We start from the raw sequence: 17,304 nt of genomic DNA, 5'->3' as shown, positions 1-17,304 counted from the left end.
GGTCCCATCCAGCAAGAATGAAGGCGAGATAGACAACTTAACATATAGAAGTTATGTTCTTACCATAACGTTCCATGTTAGTTGTCTTCTTCTCGCCTTCTTCTTGCATCCCACCTCCTTCCCCTGGCCTGGACAGACCTAGAGGAGTTGTGATTGTGACCTCTCTTTCTACCACCTCTTTCTTAGACATATGCTATTATGCATATTTCCTGGTTCAGGATGTAGGTCACCCTTCTTTCTTCCTGTTGTTAGAGGTGGACTCTGTTTACAGTTATACTGTTACTATTATAAGCTGGGGTTAGCTTACAAACGAGATCTGAGGTAAATCTCGCCTAGCATTGTAGGATATAAGGGGAGCCTCGAGCCGGTGGAACCAACTCTCGAGCTTTTAGAGTGGCCGAGTCGGAGCCGAGGTCGGCTCCGAACCCATCCAGCAAGAAGAAGGCGAGAAGAAGACAACTAACATGGAACGTTATGGTAAGAACATAACTTCTATTTAATCTCTTCTACATTTAAATTTTCAACACACTGAATAAGTCATTTTACTAAACTTAGAGATTTTATACAGACTAACAAACATTCTATGTATCTATTTCCACATAAATAACTTTCCAGTATAAACTTGAATCAGTTTGACTAACTATTTTAAGTAACAAAGTTTCATTCTTGCCATCTATTGAGTCACTCAATCCACTACTATCTAAAAAGCTCCAGAATTTTGCATCAAAATTATTATTTATAATTAACTTATATAACTTGGAAAGGTTTCCATTATAGGTCAATTTACCTTTGATGTTAGTAGCATTTATATATTCCTATAATGGGGCAATAGTGCTCTGTTCCTCTTTGCACACATTACCTACAAATTCATTTAATTTCTTACTGATGGATAATATTGACTGGTTAACAGATTTAACCAGCTTATAATCTTTCATTAAATATTCTGGTGACTTAGCTTTTCCTTTTATAAAGTAATCAGACCATAATATTAATCCATTCTTTTTTAGTAAATTCATGTTAACATTGTTTTGAGTTTCCTTAAATCCAGAAGTGTGTTTAATGTGAGAGCATGAAAATTTCCATTTGATATTAATGGGGTTATAAAAACATATTTAACTGTTTAAGAATTGATTTCATATAGCAGACCCCAACGACTGAAATGAATTTTCTTCTAAGGTAAATTTTGAAAAGATGAATGGATTGTTACATATTTCTAATTTATCACATTTGTTAAACTTACAAGCATTTATTACAATCTGCTCCTGAATGGTTTTCCATTGACTAGTGTAACTTGAATCTATCCAGAGTATAATTTGCATAATGGAATAAAATTCTACATCTAGGAAGCTAATATCACCATATTCCCAAAAGCGTATATGATTTTTGTAAGCAATTCTCGGCTTTGTAGGATACCATAAAAATGAAGTTAACATTTTTTCCAGTTTTCTTTAAAAGATTTTTGGTCAGGTATTAAAGCTACTGAATGCAATATATCTATATATATATATATATATATATATATATATATATATATATATATCTATATATATATATATATGGATTCACTTCAGAATCTCAAAATTCCAAAACATCGAATTTCATATGATCGAGACCATATGATCAATGTTTCGGAATACTGAAATTCCGAAACAAATCCAAAAAAAAAAAAAAAAAAAAAATCCCAACAATTTAAATGTTTCTGCAGGGAGCCAATCCCCCCTGCACCCCCACACCCCGCTACTTAAATATACCAACTCCGAGATTGCACTAAAGTGAGGAAAAGGGAAATCTCCCATTCTGCACTGTATGCAGATCTCTGTTTATAATGTCAGGATTCCAAAAGTTTGATCATATGGTCTCGGCCAAATGAGATTTGATCGTTCAGGATTTTGGCATTGTGAAGTGTTCCCATATGTATACATATATATATATATATATATATATATATATATATATATATATATATATATATATATATATATGTGTGTGTGTGTGTGTGTGTGTGTGTGTGTGTGTGTGTGTATAGGTTCATAGGTTCATACGTGTGTACTAGACCAATGGCCCTGGAGCCTTTACAAGCCTAGCCCATAAATTATTATTAATAATCTTACTCACATCTTGATAGATTTTTATACCTAGGCATTTTAGTTCTTTTCCTTTCTAATTATATTTATCTTTAAACTTACTATCTAGTAAATGACTAAACACAAAAGTTTCAGTTTTATTATTATTAAATTTCAGCAGGGATACTTTTTCTATTTTTTGACTGAATAATTTAAATTTCCTATAGCTAGTAAAATATCATCTGCAAAAAGCTGTACTTTAGTTTGACAATTCTTATTAATTGAGTCTCCATCACTTTTTTACTTCTTATACAATTAGCTCTAACTAATGCAAATAGTAGAGGAAGCATGGGACACCCTTGCTTTGTGCCTTTGTTTAAATTGTATCCTTGAGAATTGTAAGATCCAGTTTAAGCATATGCTTTGGAGTCTCTATACAATTCTTTTTTTCAATATTCCAATATTTTTTTCTGGAAATGCAAATGCTTCCAAAGTATTAAACAAGTAGTTTCAATCTACAGGATCAAATGCTGTCTCAATATCTAAGCTAATTAGGGACAATTTTTTGTTCATTCATTTTGCTAAATCTAAGATAGTTACTACCATTTTATATTATCATATGCTAATCTATAGACTATAAATACTGTTTGATTTTTATTAATTAATTTATCCACCATATCTCTTAATCCTGTAGCAAATATGGAAGTAAATAGTTTACAATCTACATTTAGTAATGAAATAGGCCTATATGAGGAACTAACTTATTACCACTCCATTGCTTAAATATAGGTGAGATTACAGAAAATTTCTATCAGGGAAGACTTATTTTCTCACTCTGAATTATTCTGAAAATGTTGCTCAGTAATTCTAAAATATTTAAAGGAAGCAGGCTATATAATTCCATACTTAAAACATTTAACCCTGGAGCTTTATAATTTTTCAATGTTTTAAAGCTCCTTTAACTTCTATAAGGGTAATATGTTTATTCAACAGAGATATTTGTTGGTCATTAAATGTATTAGTAACATTTCTCTTTAAATACTTATCAATTGTGTAATCATCAGGATTATTGTTTTTATCTTTACTAAGATCATCATGGCATTTTATAAAAATATTAAACATTTCTTCTATGTCTGAAGTAAGCTTATTAGTGTGAGAATTTCAGATATTATTGATTTGTGTCTTTTTGCTTAACATTTTACTTCTGTTAGCTAATCTATGAAGATTTTTTGATGTTGTTGCATAACTGTGCAATTTTGTTTTTTTTTTCCCTAAGGCTATCTCCACTTTATACATTAAAATTGTTTGATATTTTGTCATTAATTTTTAATGACTTCAGTATTATCTAATTTCCTATTTGTTGAAACCTCACTTTATGTAGTTCATCTTGTATTTTTAATACCTCTTAATCCCACTATTTCATTTTATTACTAGCCCGTCTTGCCATTCTATCTTTCTTATGCATTTTTAAGGACTCCCATAATATAACTTTACTAAATGGACTATCATCATTCAAAGATAAAAAAAAAAACACAATCTGATCCTTGAATTCTTTTAATTTCTTCATATATACTGGGAGTCTATAAATAATGTTTTCATAAACACTGGGAGTTTATAAATAATCTGAAATGTCCTTGTATCCATTAATATAGTAATATGTACTGCATTATGGCCAAATAAAGGACAAGGAATAGTTTTAAAATAATTAATATTATTAAATAAATCTGTAGAGGCATAAATCCTATCAATTCTAGTTTGCTTCCCATGTGCATAAAAACAGTGGGTGAAGAACAATGCCCCATCTTCTGCTTTTACTATTAAATCAACTAAATCTCTACTAATCCATCTGTTTTGAGCTTTAGCTTTCTTCTGTTCACTTGTATCGTCTATATTAAATATGCATTTAAAATCCCCTGTTAAAATTAAACTACCCTTCTAAAGACTTTGTAATATGTTTAAGTGATCTTTGGGCACTCTTGCAACTATTCCAGGGATCAAGTAAAAATTAGATAGTGTATAGAGTGTGCCATTATTTTTAATTACTACAGATATATGCCTTCCTTTGGGATCACTAATGGATTTCATGACCTGAGGCACTAGAGCAGATTTTCTCCAAAGTATAGTAGTTCCTGTACTCTTTTTGTTAAAAGAAGCAGATAATATTTCCTAATCTAGATGTTTAAATATTGTATATCTTTATTTATCAGGTGAGTTTCTTGCAAGAATATAATGTTTCCCCTATTTAATTTAAGATATTTCATTAATGATTTCCTTTTCTTGCTATTATTTAATCAATTTACATTAATAGATAATAGATTAAAACTATCCATACTGAGTACTTGAAAAGATTTCATTTAAGAGATAATATGACATTTATCCACCATAGTAATGTTGTGTATATAAGACTCTAATGCATTCCTCCAACACTATCTTAACATTCAACATTTTTTGAATTCTTCTTTTCTACAAACTAAACTACTAAAAGTTGTAAATAACAAAAGCAGAAACAAGTCTACAATTGTAAGTATATATTGCTAATACCACTGAAGTTCCTAGTTTGCCTATTGAATAAGCAAACTACTATACTATCTTTTTACCTATAATACCTAAAAAATTCATTAAAAACTAGCCAAAAGCTACTGTGACTTGCAACTAATTAATATAATATTATGTATGTTAAAAATAATAAGAAAGTCTTAATTTGGTTATATATTTTGCCATTTACAACTATTCTCCATTACTACATAAAAGTTTATCCTCTTCTATTAATCAAAATATTAAATAATCTGACAAATAATGTATTATATACATCATTATATAGTAGTAGTAGTAGTATAATTATCCATTACATATTCCTAAATTATTCATTCATTCAAAATTATTAGAACTAAATCTCCAAATAAATAAGTAGAACAGAGTGGGACCTGAAGATATAAAATGACAGGTAATGTTATCTTCCCAAACAATTATACAATAAGAAAATCAGTGCATATATAAATATGTCATGCTATAAGATATACATGTATTTTATAGATCTAACAAAAGCTCTAAATTAATTTAAAAATATAAGTGTCTGTATCTTAAAGCTGCATAACATTCTTTAAATGACAAATATTAAAATATTTAAAAATCTTTGAGCTCAATAAATTAATTCATAAAAACATATGCACTACTAAGCTCAAGGATAGTGTCTTGCTATTTTTATGGCATCAAATAAACATTTACACTCTATATTGTATTCAAAATATTCTGCACTCTGGTGGGAACAGAGGGCTGATTAAACTCATCTGAGTTGGGAACTGCTGGTGGAAGGCTTGTTATGTGTTTATCTGATTGGCCTAAAGGCTAAACTATGTGAAAGTTTTTCATCCTGCTGGTATAAAAGCCTTGTGTTTGCACATCATGGAAAAAAGGTTACCCATGCCTTGTATATGTAAACCTCTCCAGTTTATATTCCTCTGTTGCACTGTCTATAGTCACCCACTATTCATAGCTGCTTGAAGGGCTTCCAATTTGCACAGAGGGCAGCACCACTGTAGGTCATCCTATAGTATATTACTAAACACTCTCACTTAGACCTTTAAGTGACTCTGCCATACTCCTTTCCATCTACTAAGACTCTGATATAATGTATAGGCTCTTCCCTGTTATCTCTGTTTCTAGCCTAGTGGATATGCCATCCTGAGGCAGTGTAGTAACTGCCTCATGTTCACTGACAACCATGTAATTTTAGAAGAGACAAACACAGTGTGTGAAAAATGTAGATACACAATGTCATTGGATGCAAAGCTCTCACTAACACACACAAAAAATGCAAACCGGGTTGTAAGCATTACACCCAAAACACTCACTACTGACACTAAGGAGCAAATACATAGACCCACATATGCGGAAGTACTCACATGTAATCTACCCAAACTCCAAGAACTCCTAAAAGCATCTCTCAGTGGCCCTGTGCACACTCCAAAAAGACAGTGCATCATGCAACACATAACTCTGAAAATCATAGTAGCCCTACTTCCAAGCCCATAAGGCAACATACTACACAGCCAAACATTCTAGTTATTGGCAATTCCATTGTAAGACATACTGATGTCCCCCTTATCAGGCCAAAGAAGGAGAAGATTACAGTGAGCTGCATGCCTGGAGCCAGGATCCACCAGATCACGCATGCACATAGGTCCTTAAACCACAAGTACCAGTATGAGAAAGTCATAGTCCATGTGGGCATAAAGATGTACCTCCCTGGACTATATGAGGGAGAGACATGATGGAGCTCTCTGAATAAGTATTCCAGCCATGTATGAATCTAGCCTTGAGTAGCATCATACCTTCACCAGTGATGATACCACTTTACCAGCAAAAAATGATTGAATTCAACAATTGGCTTAGTTTCTGGTGTTACAACAAGGGGATCCAATACCTTTCTGCCTCGCAAGACATGACTGACAAACCATGATGCTTTGCAGAGATGGTTTGCACTTGTCACAACTTGGTTTCCAGATACTGGAAATACCTTTATCTATCCCCATATTGCCATTTTAGGCCATGCCAAAGTTGTTAAACTCTACAACATAACAAAATCGCTCACAACCACCTAAAGGTACTGCTTCTCAATGCCAGCAGTTTAAATAAAAGACTGCACTCCCTGGAAGCACTACTCACACTGGAAAATGTAGATGTGCAGTCACAGAAACACAATTCAGAACCATGGAGAGAACCCCAGCTATCAAAGGCTACAATGTTTTTCATACGTTTTGATCTCCCTCAGTTCAGGATAAAACAAAGGGAGGAGGTGTTTCAGTGTTCATAAAATACAAATACACCACTAGTCTGGTCCAACAACATGACTCACTTGAGCTGCTTCTTACCCAACTAACCATAGTTGAGACCCCCTATCATATCCTTGCTAGCTAGCTACAGATCCCCCACATGAGTCTGGAAAACTAGACTTCCTACCTAAACCTACTGCAATCACTTAACATTCAGCCTAACACCATACTTATGAGTAACTTCAACTACCTCCCCATAAACTGGGAGATTTATATGACCCATAATTCATTTGCCAAGAGTTTTTTGGACTTTGTCAGTGCAAACACTCTAGAGCAACTATTTAGCTACCCAACTAGAGGTATAAATATCTTAGACCTGGTACTCAAGAAAATGGGGGATGCTGCTCCCTTCTATGCATTAACTATTTCCTTAAAAGATATGACCACAAAATGATCTTCTTTAGTGTTACAACTAACCTAGAACCCGATCAAACTCCAAATCTGTTAAGAACTTTTCTAAGAACAATTACTTCAAACTAAGTGACAGCTTATTAAACTTCCAAGCCTCTCTAAACCTGAATGGCACTGTACAACCACATTCATAGCTGCATGAGGAGGCAGTACCCGTCCAAGTCAATTCTATGATTACTGGCAAAAATAAACCACCCTGGTGGACTCCTAGCATAAATAGGCTAATCAACAAATGGAAAAAACCCTCTCCAAACCCAAGAAGGAACAGGCAAAACAGTTCAAAATGACACTTACCAGTCTAAACACAAATTAGAAATATGGTCAAATCTGCCAAAGCAAACTATGAGGCAAAGATAGCCTCCCAGGTGAAAGATAACCGTAAGGCTAGTTTTAATTATGTTTGTAACCTCAGGAGAAATGCTCATCAGTGTGCCAAGTTAATCATGAATGGTAACATCTACACCCAGCCAGAACCTATAGAAAACTTGCTGGCCAACAATTTCATTTCAAACTTCTCCACCCATCACCTCCAACCACACCCAAAGAAGTACCCACAACCATCCCTCTACCAATCATTATGAGGGAACAGGTCCTTTCTGTGCTCACTAATGCCAAAAGCACTACCTCCATGAGTCCTGACAATATTCCAGGATGCTTCTTAAATAGCTTAAAACAGAATCTATCAGGGATAGTAGTAATCTTCTTTAACCACAGTCTCTGGATGGGCTTTGTCCCAGATTAATGGAGGGCTGCAACAGTCATCCCTCTGCATAAGTGGGACCCATCAACTGACCCACACCCATAACCTTGACCAGTATTATCTGCAAGGCCATGGAGAGAATTATCATGTACCTGATCAATAATGACATAGGAAATCTCCAAACACTGGTCCAGACCTAATTTGTCTTTGTCAAAAGGAGGTCTTGTTGGCTCAAGTCTGGTGGAGTTCTTTGAGAAAGTCAGCATGGCCATGGATGAGGGTAAAACAGTACCCACTGCTTATCTAGACTTGGCCAAAGCTTTCAGCACAGTCCCCCACTTGGAGATCATAGATAAACTTACTGCATTAGGTGTAAACCCTTGAGTCTGCAAACTGGCTCACTGATAGGACACATGCTGTCTAGATAGGTGAACCACTTCTGATAAGAAACCTGTTACTAGCACTGTCCATGGGGCTCAGTATTGGCTCTCCTTCTATTTGTTATATACTTCTCTGAAATGAAGGCCAATGTTGAGGCCCTCTAGCTCAGCAAGTTCACTGACAACTGTAAGCTGGAAGCAGTTACTGAAATTCCCAAATAATTCTTACATCCTACAAACAAAAATGACAATTGACTGGTGCCAAAACCAAAGTCTCAGACTAAATGCTAAAAAATGCATAATCATACCCTTCAGCAAATCATATATCCCTGCAAACTATAATATTGATAGCATATCCTTAAAAGTAGACCCGGTGGTCCAGGATCTAGGAACACAGATAGATAGTAACCTAAATTTTGACCACCAGATAGCTATAGTAGTGAGGAAACCCTTCTGTGTGGCTCAACTTATAAGTAAAGACATGGCATCAAGGTCAAAGGAAGTCCTAGTGCCATTATATTTGGCCATCATCAGGACTTTAATCAAGTACAATGCTCCCTTCTGCATGGAACTATGGCACTTATGTGGACCAACTAAAGGCCCTATTCCTTTACTCTGCCTCATATTCTTTATTCTCTGATCCAGCCCTAATGAAAATGTTACATGTTTGCAAAAAAAATTATACAAGGGTTATGTGTTTCATGGATATAAACCTTATTTGTGACTCTAACAGAATTTATTTTAGAGAAAGATTAATATCCAAAAGGTTATCTCTTCTACAGAATAAACTTCCCAGCTTCGTAAAACAAAGCCCACCCCTCACTCTCTTCAAAATGAATTTGGATAAATGGAATCATAATTTCACTCTCATGGTAGTGCTGATGTCCCTTATGGATAGAGGTAGTTTTTAAATGACTCAGGGCTCCATCACTCAAAGACCCACTACCTTCATGCTACCTCATCTCGTATCGGGGAATTAAAATATAATATTACCATATGCTGGATATTATTGGCTAGGCTTTAAAGGCTCTTGCACAATTAGCCTAGTAATTACCTATGAACATATGAAAAGTTACAATGTGCTTAATTCAAACTACATTCTCCCTTTATGGTTCAAACATCTTGAAAAAATCTAATTTCCTTTCTATCAAAATGGATTTACTGATTTAGCAATATAGCACACTCAAATTTCAGTTCTGTCTTATGAAATGAGTTATTTCATGTAGTTTTAGTGATTCTAATAACATACACTATGCAAAAAGCTTCAAAGTTTACATGACCAAGTTTCAAATCTCAGCTTTTAGGATCTTTTCAAATATTTTTGTGGGATTTTCTATGTAAGTTATATGAGATCTTGTACATTCACATTTCTGTAATATGCAAGCATAAATAATAATTATCTTTAATCTAATAACTGGTCCACATAGTCCAAGGCAGGAGAAAAGTGGTAAAAAGTGGTAAATACAAAAGTAAATAATACCAATGAACTGAAATTATAGTCCATCCAAATGGCCTTTATTTCATAGTGGTTAAGCGTTTTTCACTGCAAAATAAAGGCTAGTTGGATGGGCTAAGATTTGAGTTTGTTGGTATTTACTTTTGTATTTACCACTTTTTGACTGCCTTGGACTACGTGGACCAGTTTTTGGATTATTGGTTAATCAGGTCACATGATATACACACTTTGTTGGTTCTTAATATATAGCTTTCTTATAAGCAGTTTCTTATGCAAATACATATTTTTGTTTTACTTGTCCACTGATATTCTACCTTATTTTATATAGCTTGCATTTCTAACATCTACTATAAAAGCACTATATAATTATCAGCTCTCTATTAGAGATTACAGTATGTGTGTATATATTTCTTAACTTGCTGATACTGCTTTTATTAATATTATTTAGCAGGTGTTTTATCCCTTGTGCATTTGCATATTATTCATAAGGTGTTTACTCTTCTTATTAATTTTAATATTACAAGCAAGCTTGACTATATATAAAATAATTCCTGCTTGTTTAATTTGAATGCGTGTTTTTAGCCATTGTGAACTGCTGTTCTGGTCTAAGCTTAACATTCTGACATTAGCATTTGAATACAGTATGTAAAATGATAACTCACAGCACACAGCAGGTACTAATTTCCTCTGTAAGTGTCTCATTCTTTTTCATTCTTTTTAACTGTTCTGATCGGTAAAAAACATCAAATTTTACCCCTTCCTATTAATATGTACAGTTAGTTTTACCAATTCTTCACTTCTAAAAAAGTATTTTTAAGAAGATGTTATTTTGACTAGATTCCTCACATATATACTTGAAAAGAAGTTAAAATCATTTCTCCTCACCACTGCAACTGTGATTAAGGCACATCCTGTTTTCACAGATATCGGTGATGAACTTTCAACTTTTCTAAGAAATGGATTTTCATCAAAACAGCTCAAGAAGTAGGCAGGAAGCAAAGCAAGCAAGAGTCAAGCATTTTCACACAACTGGAGCACTCTTTTGTTCACAAGCTATTTTATGTGTTAAATGCTTAATAAATTACCTGTGAAAGGAACGTGTTACACAGGAACAAAGAAAACAAAATTGTCAGCACTTTAACACTTCTAATTAGCATCTAACTTGGATCTGACATTCGGTTAACCCAGCAATGCACATACTAAGCAAAGACAAAACAAATAAAATTAAATTCTTAACTTGTATAGTCTTAAAGTTACCAGTTATATTGCTTATAATTTAATGGTATTTTCTTAAAAGAAGTATCTGTTTAACATTTAAAAATGCATTTATAAGTTTAGTTAATTGAAATATATTGTCTTTCACTGCAAATTTAGTAAATCTAACTATTTATATTCCTTATCACTTAAATGCTTTAGCTTAAAATATAAATAAATACATATGTTTTGAAGCTTAAAGTCCTGTACAAACACTGTACTCAAAGACTAAATCTATTGTTTCAGAAAATAAAAGTCCTGCAATCAGATAATAAAATTCACTTTTTTAAAAACTTTTTAATTTTAGAATCGGTTTTCCAGAAATTCAGCTCACTCTGCCTCTTGAGGGAATGAGCATTCCAGTCCATTTTTTCAATATTATTAAGGATTTTATTTTTGTTAACAAAAGTAGATGCCTCTTCCATTCCGTCAAATATTTTAGTTCTATCAGAAAGACGTAATTTGATCTTTGCAGAAACACCAAAATGTCTTTTATATATTTCTGTTTAAATTCTTTAATCAGTGGTAAGCAAGATTTTCTTTTACTCATTACATTACTGGAATAGTCATTGTCAAATGTAACTATATGTTTACATATTTTAATAGGTGGGCTGGCCATGATGTTTTTAATATTTGATTTTTTTTTCTAAGCTGGACATAAACATAACTATAACTGAAAATGGTAGTGAGTTTTCCTTCTTTGAAGGTGCTCTCAGGATCTATGTGCCATTTCAATTCCAAAAGTCAAAGTTTCAGGTAAATGTAATGTTTTATGTAACCAGGTTTTAAGAAGTTTATTATATTGTCTCCCTCATACTTTTCAGGTACACTATCTATTCTGATGTAATTTCATCTGTCTATTTTCTAAATCATCAATTGTGTCTATTAGCCAGTTATATTGTTTCAAAAGGGATTCAGTCTGTGAATTACCTCAAGTTATTATCCCTTTCATGATCATTTAAAGCTTCTTTTCATAATGCTGATTTGTGCAATTTGTTGTTTTGTAAGAATTTCTAAATGTTCCATCTTCTTTCTGGGCTTCTCTTTGAAACTTTCTATTTTGGTATCCAGCTTGCCCATCCTGCATACTAGATATTAGTGACTGGATGTCTTTATTAACAGAAGAATCACGAGTGCTATTTTTGAGTGGCTCATGTTGAAGTCTCTTCTCTCTTAACCAAGCAGATGAAATTCTGACAGGGAAATTACTGCTTTTGAAGAACTTTTAGCTAGAAGTCTTTTTCTGACTATTAGTGAATAACATTTGCTATCAAGTATTGCCAAATTCTAATTTTTTATTATATTTTCTGCCAGGGAAAAGTTTTCAGTCACAGAGCTTTCACCAGTTACTGCTGTCTGTTAGCCATCATGACTGCAGCCTAGATTATCTGCTTCTCTTGCCAATAGGTGTCCTTATCTTTTGTCAGCTGATAAAAACAATAATAAGCAGGCAAACAATGATTCAACACCACAATTTCAGATTTAGAACATTCTCACTGCCAGACATACTAAGAGTTGTGCACTTAACAAGTTGCATGTGGGAGATGTACTCCCCATCCACCCCACATAGAACAATAGCTACTTCTATATCTACTCACCCACTAATGAAAGAGCCAATCAGATATGAAAATATATAGCTGTCCTTTCATCAACAAGAGATTAAAATTGAACGAATGAGCACAGAAGTGGTACGGTTTTGCCATTCATATGACATTAGCACATAACAGACCATGAAGGTGAGGGAAAAGCTACAACAGGCATCCACTGTATGCTCCCAGACCAAATTCTTATCTTTTAGGGATGAGCTGTATATAAATCATCTTCTCCAGTGTTTGCACAAAGTTGAGTAGTGTATTAGTAGACATTCTGTTTTTATAACTTGTGTAATCTACCCTGAACAATAATCATTACATATGTTGATTATGTTATCCAGCAATGCCTAAGAGTAACAATTCCACCCTCAACAACACATATTTTATATGATATACAAACTCAGCATAAGTGAATGTAATTCCATACTAAACAGATAAAAATAACAATAACACTCCATTTCAGCACAGCATATTGCTGAATACAATCTGCCTTCTTATATGTAAATAGCAATTCAAGGAGAGGAAGAAAGGACTTACCTTGTTATATTCAAAATGTACATTCATTTACATATCAGTTCTCACAAGCATATTTATTAAAAGAGATTATATTGAATAAATCAGATTATACCTTTTAGAATGCGCATACATCATCATTGCAATTCCTCTGCAATTCAGTACTGTTTAAGAGATGTCTGTAATTAAATTGGAATTCTGCTTAAAAAAGTTTTAGATAGTCTTAGTTTTTAGGGGAATGGTTCTCGCCATATGTTGACAATTCATTTGTTATTTTTGGGGTACATTTATGGGAATCAACATATCTGTCTCAGTCAGGGACGTCGGGAGGCATACGCAGTGTACTGATTTCAGTGCAAATTTTTTAGAAGAGGGGGTAGCTTTTAAAAAAAAAAAAAAAAGTACGTACTTCTTCCTTTTGAATGGGTGTTGGCTCCTTTAAGGAGAATACCAGTCTGTCGGAAGTGAGCTCACGTCATGTCCATGAGCGGGAAATGTGCAGTAGTGAGTGAACGAGTAGAAGAAGACAAATGGATTATCGCTGCGAGCGGGAAATGTAGTTGGAAGACGAGTGGAAGAAGACAAATGGATTATGGCTGCGAGCGGGAAATGTAGTTAGAAGGCAATCACGAACAGATTATCAGGTAGAGTGTGTCTGCGTGTCTGCTGCTGTCCTGAAGAAACTGCTTTCAGTACAGAAGAAAAGTAAGTGTAAGCTTGTCTCCTGATCATGCTACCTAATAGTTTGCACCAGGGGCAACTGTCCTCTCTGTGCTACTGAGTACAGATAAGCTGTCTATCAGTTACCCATAGCCTTTGTAATATGTGTGCATAGCCTTAAAATATTAGGTTCTTGTAACCTGTTTTCAGAGCTCAGCGTGTATATGATATGGTTTCTATCTTGTTATATTCATTATGCAACCTAAAGTAAATGCTAATGAATGGCATGTGGTCTGTCTTTTTCTTTGGGCCATTATAATACCAAATGTTGTAATAAGTAATTTCTTCTTTCATTTAAAAATGTGTGCATCTGCAGTTACCTGGAAAATTCTCTCTTCAAGGAAATTTGTCTCAGAACTGAAAACCAAAGATCAGAAATTAATTTTATTTCTAACATTTAGTGGATTATCCTGGTAGACTAAAAAGGGACAGTAAAGTACATTTCTGTAGGGTAAAAGAAGTTAAGCATCCCTCTTGAGTATGCATTGCTTTAGTCATGCCTGATGTTACTGACATAAGCAAAGTCATTATGCCATGAATATATTAACCTTAAGTGACAAGTGTTCTATCTGATGTAATGGATTCATTTACATTTACACATAAATATGTAGATATAATTATATAAACATATAGATAAAGATCCATGTGAATTGTTCCAAATGTTAAAATACTGAAACACGATTGATGCCAGCAAATCAAACAATCATCTTAATGAAAAAAAAAATCACAAACACAATTGATTGCAAAAGGAAAACAAGCAGTTTATTTTTGTGATTCAATAATCAGAACACTAGCACTAAGCTTAGACATGCTTTGAAAAGTGGTAGTATTATAGGATGGGTTTGCTAAGGTAACATGTAGGGATGAGAGTAGGCAGGGAGGGAAAGAGTGAGCGAGGAAGAGGTCCGTGGGCGTGTGAAGCACTGATGGGACAAACTGGCTTGTCCCATTGCAAAATGGCTTTCTTTCACCTTGTTGAGCTCAATTTGAGCAAGGTGTCAGCTGGTCAAGCTCAGCTTTGCAAAGACAAAATCACCAGTCACTATTTCCAAAGGAAATCACTGCTAAGGTGGTTTCCTAAGTGTACGATGGTGGTTCTTTGGAAATTCTCCTTCTTTAATGTGCAGCATAATCAGGATCCTCTTCCTCTTGTAGATGACACATACATGTGACCCCTCATCCCTTACCACAGAGCAGGTGCCTGTACATGCACTCCTCAACCCACAGAGAGATGAGCAAGCTTAAGCCTCATCAACACCAGCACAAGCCACTGGTCATTCTCACGTTGCCAAAGTCACTATCGGCACTTTACTCCTTTGTGCCAGCTTCTTACATTTTCACTGTTTTAACTGTGAATGAATTTAGGTTACTGTAAATAGTTGCTAGGTTTGAGATGGGTGATGATATACATAATGTGGTGATAAACATCTGGTGACATGCACAGGGTGGTGGTAAGAAGTATTACAAATGCACTATGTAACCAATAAACATGATTACACCACACCTTTTACCAGGGTGCACTGTTAGGACAAGTGTGTATACATGATTGCAATCATGTGTGTGTTTATTCTTAAAGGACAAATTGCACATACCCAACTCACAAAATATCAGTCCCATTCTGACAAATTACAAAACAGTGAATATTTGTAACAGATCCTGCCATGGGTCTTGAAGGGGAGCAAGCAGTGGTCTCATAGCATTTAGCAGTTGACTAAATGGGTGCCTGCAAAACGTAGTCAAAAAATCCCATGTCAAACAACAACTGCTTTATTAACTGCCCTTCAAAAAAAAAAAAAAAATATATATATATATATATATATATATATATATATGTAAAATCTACATACATACCTAGAGAGAGAGAGAGAGACAGATAGACAGACAGTGTGAAATCTTGTGTTTTGGAAATGGGGAGTAACTTATGTCTTTAAATTCTCACAATCATTGGCTAGACAATTGGTTGCATTACATATAATAATGAGACACTTATTGCTTATCTGTGGTGTATAAAAAAAAAGTTTGCAACCTGGAAAGAGCAAAGAATGAAGGTAATTTCTTACTTGGGAAGTCCATTATGGAGTAGAACTGTACTTGAAGATTCTTGGCTCTTGACTTCTGATGGCCAGTTCGGGGCTTGTGATGATGAAGCCAGAAGGAAAACTAAGTCAAAGGTTTTGTACAGGGCTGGAATGAAGCTGTGGACTTTAAACTATAATCTGTTTGCTGACAGGGCTGTTTGGGAATGAGCCTGGGTGCAACCAATATGTGGAACTATAACCAGGCTGGGATGATGGGGGCAGCTATCCTGGGTGCAAGGTGTTAGGAGAGGCAATATGTAAGTGGACATGGGGTACAAGTGTAGTTCCTGCACTGGTTTTAGAAGCTGCAGGTGACAGTGCTGCTTCTTAAATTAATAGCAGTACTTCATTTGCACTTGTATTTAGTGGCTCAGAGAGTTAGTAACTGTAGCAAGTAGCAGAACCCCCCCCCCCCATTTTCTTTTTGGCCCTCATCTTCCGAAAGCCCTTTTTTGCCTTTCAATTGTGAGTTAAGGGGGTGTCAGATGACCTAGCTATGGCCTTGCCAAAATGGTGCAGTTTATTTATTTACCATTTTTAACCGGGCAGGTATAAGTACACTGGGCTGAGTGGACCTTTTAATATCACTATAAATGTCTTGTTTCCCATCATACAGATCACAGCTATAAATATGTTATGGTTATTATTTATCTAAAGTGCAGCAAATACACAATTAGGTCTTCTATTGCCTTCTTACATATTTCAATGGAAAGTATATGATTATATTGTTTTATTTCTACACTGAGATTTTTTTATATTTTTACCTAAGAAATAGCTTATTTTGTAAATAAGGGTTTACTGCCTTAGAGAATGCTCTACAGAATTTCTCAGGACTGTATTAAAATGTTTAATTTACTTCTGAACACTATCATCAAGCATTCTGATCTTTATATGTTCATCATATTCACTTTGCTAGTGTTATAACTGTATTACAGTATTGATGAATATCTTCATTTGTGTCTCATACATGAGAAAAATGTACTGAAGCATTAAATGAAATGATAATTTGAAATATCAGCTTGCATGTTTCCATCTCATTTTACACAGTGGATCAATGCTGGGGCATATTCATCACCATGATGTCCGGATTGCTAAACACCAAGTTGGGACCATAAACCAGAAAAGCAGTATCTGTGCTCTAAAATGGTCATCAGATGGAAGATGCATAGCAGCAGGCTCCAGCAATGGCCTACTGAATCTGTGGCTAAATGACCCAGGGTTAACAATGCACTGCAAACCTCTCTGTACAATGGCACATCCCACAGCTGTGAAGGTAAGTTATCTTTCAACTTGTAACACAGGTAC

The 17,304-nt window shown here is 34.5% G+C and overlaps 1 protein-coding gene across 1 annotated transcript in view; it reads left to right on the top strand.

Moving 5' to 3' along the window:
• Nucleotides 1–17,304, top strand: part of CDC20B (cell division cycle 20B) — a 453,794-nt gene that overhangs the window by 294,435 nt on the left and 142,055 nt on the right. The window contains exon 9 of the mRNA XM_044064423.1: nucleotides 17,047–17,272. Coding sequence (XP_043920358.1) covers nucleotides 17,047–17,272 — 226 coding nt within the window. The remainder of the gene's footprint in view (nucleotides 1–17,046; nucleotides 17,273–17,304) is intronic.

The sequence above is a fragment of the Protopterus annectens genome, chromosome 2.part2, assembly GCF_019279795.1.
Source record: "Protopterus annectens isolate FY-2018-M chromosome 2.part2, PAN1.0, whole genome shotgun sequence".
NCBI classification, from domain to species: Eukaryota; Metazoa; Chordata; order Ceratodontiformes; family Protopteridae; genus Protopterus; species Protopterus annectens.
Note: the sequence above shows the minus strand (reverse complement) of the source record. Positions and strands in the feature narration are given on the sequence as shown.